The sequence below is a fragment of the Fistularia commersonii genome, chromosome 1 (assembly GCF_037954325.1).
Source record: "Fistularia commersonii isolate RoL2024-O1a breed Wild chromosome 1, RoL_Fcom_v1.0, whole genome shotgun sequence".
In the NCBI taxonomy this organism is placed as follows: domain Eukaryota; kingdom Metazoa; phylum Chordata; class Actinopteri; order Syngnathiformes; family Fistulariidae; genus Fistularia; species Fistularia commersonii.
In genome coordinates, this window is record NC_141284.1 from 21,405,053 (window position 1) to 21,411,141 (window position 6,089).

Here is a 6,089-nt window from a genome sequence, read left to right on the forward strand (position 1 = left end):
TCCGAGTGATAAAGAGGGAGAAACAGGGAAATGGAGATGCCAGCTGGTAATAGGGGATGGAAAAAAAAAAAAGAGTGAGAGAAAACGCTGGGTGCCAAACAGCATCCGCGAATGGATGGATGACCGTCCTTCCACAAATCTTGCCCTCACTCTGTTTTGCTTCGCTGAGCAAAGCCGATCGAGGCAGAGCTTCCAGATGACGACAAAGCAAAACAGTCAAGTGGCAGGAACGACAGCCTGCCAGCATCGGTGGCGGAGAGGCAAGCTGCCCAATCACCAGCTGACATGCTCATGACTTCAGCAGCCAATGAACTGCCGGGAAGCTCCTCCCCTACACAACCACTCAGGAGCAGAGACGGCAGCGGCCGAGCTCAGATCTCTTATTAATGAATGGAGCGGATTCCAGGCAGCATCACCGCATATCTCTGCGCTCTCAGCTTGGCTTCGCTCTACGCTGACACGGGATAGCAGGTGGGAACGGTCGCAGCGATAGAGGACGGTGGGAAAAAAACGCACCGGTCATGAAAGGACGACAAAGGCACACGGACACCCACGATGAGGACATACCTGAGGAGGACATGGCTGCGGCGACTCAAAATACAAAACCAGATCCTGATGTTCGCCCGCCGGATCTATCGTCATCGTCGTCTCCACCTCGTGCCATGCCACCTTCCGTATCTTCGTCCGCTCTCCTTGCAATGGCCTCTCCGGCGACCAGGCGCTCCATTTCCATGGGGGACTTCAAGAGGGTGACAGGGGCGCTGCTGGCCGGTTCCGAACCCGCGTCAACCTCGGCCACGGCCCCGTCATCCAAGCTGGTCACCCCCAGCTCCAGCATGGAGTTCGAGGCAGCTCGGCGGCGCCTTCTGGAGGTGGAGGAGCGTCAGCGCGTGATCAGAGAGATGGAGCGCCGGCTTGAGGAGCTCAGGGAAGTGTTTGTCCGCTCCGAGCAGGAGGTGGTAGTTCATGGCGAGCTGGTGTCGCGGATATCTGGCGCGGCGCAGCAAGGGGAGCTGTACGTGGCGGAGAACAGCCAGCGGCTGAAGAAAGGCCTGAAGTTCAAGAAACACCGACCCACGATCATCTTCTCCTCCATGCTCGGACTTCGAACATGCCTGCCCTGGCCTGTGAAGCTCAAATAGAAGAGTAAAGTGCAATGTTTCCGCTATCACTTTCCAAAGGCGCTTCACTCAACGGGAGGACACACCTCCATCTTCTTTCGGTATCGCTCACTGATACGGCTGCTCTCCAGGTCTCACCTTTCTGCTCTTGTATCCTTGAGGCTGGTCCTTTGGGTTTTTAGACGTGCCTGCAATAATCGACAACGTTAGCAAGGAGCTCAGAGTGCGTCCGTGAGGAACTGCTGGGCAAGCAAACCAATCAAGCTACTGCTGTTGCGCAGTGTTGTCATCACGACTCCATTGTTCTACCGGATACTTGGTCGCTGGAGGATTCGCATTGCTTCAAACTCAGCTTGGGTACAAGAGATTGTTTTCATGATATACGGATTGAGTCATTTTCTTTTTATGTAATATGCAAGAGAACGTGATGTCTCCTCTTCACTCAAGGAGCGAGGAGGGCTTGAGGGTAGGGTAGTCGGAGGAAAGTGCATTGAGCGGTCTGCTTCCCCAACCTGATCTGGAGGACGTGATGGGGACTGATAGAGAAGTGTAGCTGTGCCATAAGGTGCTGCAATGTTATATAAAAGTGACGATGCAGAGACGGCACGGACTGAAAATGAGAGAATGCAAAGACCGAACTCGTGCCTTGGCTCCCCTGGTTCCACTCACCCACTGCCACAGCTCACGTTTTCTGGCAGCGTTTAGGAAAAAATAAATTAGAGGAGTAGAGTTCACGCTGGGACAATGCACCTGTGGCCTCATTTTATTTAGTCACCTAGCAACCGCTTACTGCTCTAAATCCACGTCCACAAAGAATGTATCCACTTTTAACTTTGCTACCACTGGATGGCCAACGATATAGTGGCGAAAATCTCTGGCGTTCTATTACAAATATACTGATCCGGCTGCGTGAACAAAAAAACGACAACAAAAAAAGAAAAAAACCAGCTCATTCTAGAAGGTCATCATTTTTGAAATCATTAGGGCTTGCAATTAAGTTAAGCTGTGACAGCGTGCTTGGAGAATTCATCTGGAAGAGAGGCGCGGCGGGACATTAATAGAATCCATTCAGCTTTTTGCAGCAAGTAAAGCATAGATAGGTCATATACTGTATGTATACATATATATAAGCTGTGTGTGTGTGAGTGTGCTGGGCCGAGATGATATTCTTCGATGGATTGCAAAACCTCCCACACACATTCATGTAGTTCTCCCACACGCACATGTGACCCGATTTCCAAATTTAGCTCGCACTCGTATGCCGACGTCTCCTTCCTCCTCACACCTCATTCTCTCCGGAGCAGGAAAATTCGAAGAATCTGCCGTTCAGCCGCCCCTCCCATCCATCGCTTCAACCGTGTGCTCATACCGAGGGTATCTATTCCCAGCATTTGAAGGTTACGGTGTTTCAGCTCTGCCTCGCTCGCAGATTTGAGAGAATGTTGGCAACTGTCTACGTATGCTGCATTTTCCTAAAGGAGCTCAACTTTGTCAATGTGGAATCCCTCACGGTGCTTTGTTTGCTCATGAGTGACGACTGAGGGAGACTCATCACTGGGACACCGATGCTTTTTGCTGTATAACTCTTGAATATCCATTAAGTCGTCACGCATGCTGAGATTTTCTGACGTTGTATGTATTATCGGAATGTCACCATCTCATTTGAGATGAATCGAGGCTTCTGTTTCCTCATCGATGGCGGTATTCTATTACTCTGGCGCAAGGCGGCCTGTGTCAGGGACCCCGCGGGCGGGCCTGAAGATGAATAGTAAAGCGCTGCATCTAAAATGCGGTGAAGGACTGTATCCGCATGAGCAAATGAAAATAATGACTGTACAAATTCAATGGGACGGTTTCTCGACAACAAATTTAAGGGCTCAAAGAATCGGTTTTGTTAGTTTGGCGGTCGGACTACAGTTGTAATCTCACAGGTGTTGCTGAGTGAATTGGGTCAGTGATTTCCTGCGATTTTGGACGACCTTACAATTAAACGCTTCACAGGTAACTCCGCGTCACTGAGGGAAGGCTCGCTTGTCATCTTTGCACATTCTAACCAAACCGTAACACAGTTGAAAGAGTGTCCAGATTAGAAGGTTCTAGTAAGCCTTACACCTCTATCCATTGTTATGCGTTAAGAGCTGGTGTTACTGCTAAATACCAACAGGCTAATATATTGCTTTTTATGCCTTATGCAATAGCAAGGACAATTATAATGGAGAAAAACAAACGACAAGGGTGATGTTAAAATCATCTCTTGCACAGCTGTGAAAACGCTCCTTTTGGGTTTTTATGAGAAGATGTTTCCCAAAGATCTCTGGGCCCACTTGCAGAATGAATGTAGAATTTTCTTGCATTATTATTATCATTAGTATTATGTTTATTTGAATGTTTACCATAACACTGGATGTAATCTTTTGTATCATTTGTGAGTTTTAAACCTTTGCGTTGTCTCCAATTTCTTTGCCTCTAAAGAAAAACGAAAGATAATGCAAACGTGACTCTGCGATAACTTTGACATGTTTGTAAAACACCAAATAATTCTAGTCTGTGGAGTGGTCTAATATTTTAACCCTTTCTTTCTAATAGTTCATTAGCTTTAACCGCAGTATACGTCTGTAGGCCGATTAGTTGATGTTAGCACGAATGTTACACTTTGGTTTTACTCAGTAATTGTAGGTAAGCAGTCAGTTGGCTTTCAGTTTCAAATTTGCAGCTTTTGCATAAATTAAAGAGCCTTAATTCCAAATTATCCTCCGCGTTTATTGCAGTATGTGTGTGGATTTTAAGAGGAATGAAAATCAGCCGTAGTTGTTCCCAAACCTTTATAACACACTTCAAACACTTCTGGAAAGACATCCCTCTGTAACAGAAACTACGAATGTTCTATTTTACATTTACATTATCTGGAAATGCAGTTGAGCAGAAAACAACTGTGTGCAAAACAGAGGGAAGAGTCTTGTAAAATACACTAAGTTATTAAATAAACTTGCATGAAATACTGCAGAGTTTGGATTGAATGTTTGTTTTTGTTTGATTTTTTTATCGTGTAACATGATATATCTGCAGGCAGGAACTGTATAACTGGAAATACAACCCTCCTCCAAGACGTCATTATAGTGAGCCTGGATTTGCAAAGTTACATTAAGCTGATGTTTTTCGCTGTGACTCACTTAATGGCAGGCATTAACCTTTTGATGGGGTTTTGGTCAGGCTTGTCTAAATGGGAAAATAACAGAATATCCTTTATGTGATATTTTTAGAGAGCGCAGATGGCGATGCAAACTTAAAAAAAAAAATACTAATGACCAAAGCCATGTTTATGTGAATCCTGAGATTAGCAAAAGGCTTCGCTCTGCATCTCATGGATTATTATTATATTCCAAAGCATTTACATTAATGTTGTAGTCTTTATGAATGGGAGAGGTCCCGATTGTTGATTACAAAAAGCGAAGGCATTGGCTGCGAGCATGTACGCCGAGCTGACGAGAGGAGGAATAGCTCCGTCAGCCAACGGGCTGCTAGCCAAGTGGTGCGTTATGTAAGTGACAGGTTGGAATTTCGTCATCCTAGGTTCAGGAAATATTTAGGCAGACGACATGATGGGATGTGGAGAATGTACAGAGACCTGAGAGATGAAGGAAGAGCTTCGAAAATGAAGAGTTATTTATAAGGGCAACTGTCAGAATGTGAACCACTGAAACTATATGCTGTGATTGTAGAAGTATTTCAATAATACTATCAAAAATAGCTATGCGGGGGTGGCACAGTCACACAGTGGTCAGCACATCTGCCTCACAGCCAGAAGGTCCCTTGTTGGATTCCCACAGGAGGGCATTTCTGTGTGGAGTCTCTAGGTTCTCCTCATGTCTGTGAGGGGCTCCTCCAACAGTCCAAAAACATGCAGGAGGTTCACCGGAGCCCCTACATTGTCCAGATGTGTGAATGAATGGGTGTCTCGATATATGTGAATGGGAGGATGAATGGTTGGATGTCTCTGTATGTCTCCCTGTGATTGGTCCAGGATAAACCTCACCTCTTGCCCAATGACACATGGATCGGCTCCAGCACCCCCGAGACCCGGAGTGCAGGATACGTGGTATTGATAATAAATGAATGAATAACTAGATGTTCCTCTCCAGCCTGCACATAGTGGACTCCTGACTTTTAGCATTGTGGTCATGGCTGTATACTTGTAATTTAACATCTAAAATAAACCAGGGTGAACAATCCTATAGTTATGTATATATATATATATATGTGTGTGTGTGTATATATATATATATATATATATACACATATACATACACGCATACATATATAGACATATAGACATATATATGCATACGTATATACACACACACACACACATATATATGTACATGTATATATACACATACATATATACATACACATACACACACACACATATATATATATATATATACACACACATATATATGGGGTTTATATAAATATCTACATACATACATATGGGTTTATATATATATATACACACACACACACATATGCATAAATATATATATATACACACATACGCATACATAAACTTACATGTACAAATATATACACATATGCATAAATATATATATATATATATATATACACACACACACACATACGCATACATATACATACATGAACAAATATATACATATATGCATAAAAAAAAATATATATATATGTATATATATATACATATATATATACCACTGAATGGTGTTGATTCAACATTCTGGGCCCAGAAAAAGGTGTACGGTGTACGGAAGACCCGGGCAACAGATCTTGGCTGGGAAAAGAGTCCAAGATCAGCAGCAAACCGACTGAATAATTTAAAAGGATGTGCAGCTTCAACTGAGAGCAAGGCACTCAGGGCATCTTTTCCCTTTAAGCTGCACATCTGTCTGCTGCTCTCACTCCCCCGACAGGAAGCCATCACATGCTGCTTGT

General features: G+C 44.2%; 1 protein-coding gene across 1 annotated transcript; it reads left to right on the forward strand.

Annotated features, from left to right (window-relative positions):
* The first annotated feature begins 49 nt into the window (after positions 1-49).
* On the forward strand, positions 50-4,220 carry LOC147237815 (uncharacterized). The gene has a single exon (XM_086154501.1). It carries the CDS (start codon positions 522-524, stop codon positions 1,140-1,142), a length of 621 nt encoding a protein of 206 aa, XP_086010627.1. The 5' UTR covers positions 50-521; the 3' UTR covers positions 1,143-4,220.
* The last annotated feature ends 1,869 nt before the right edge of the window (positions 4,221-6,089 follow it).

Coding starts and splice junctions, on each gene's coding strand:
- LOC147237815 (XM_086154501.1), top strand. CDS start 522: ATGAAAGGACGACAAAGGCACACGGACACCCACGATGAGGACATACCT.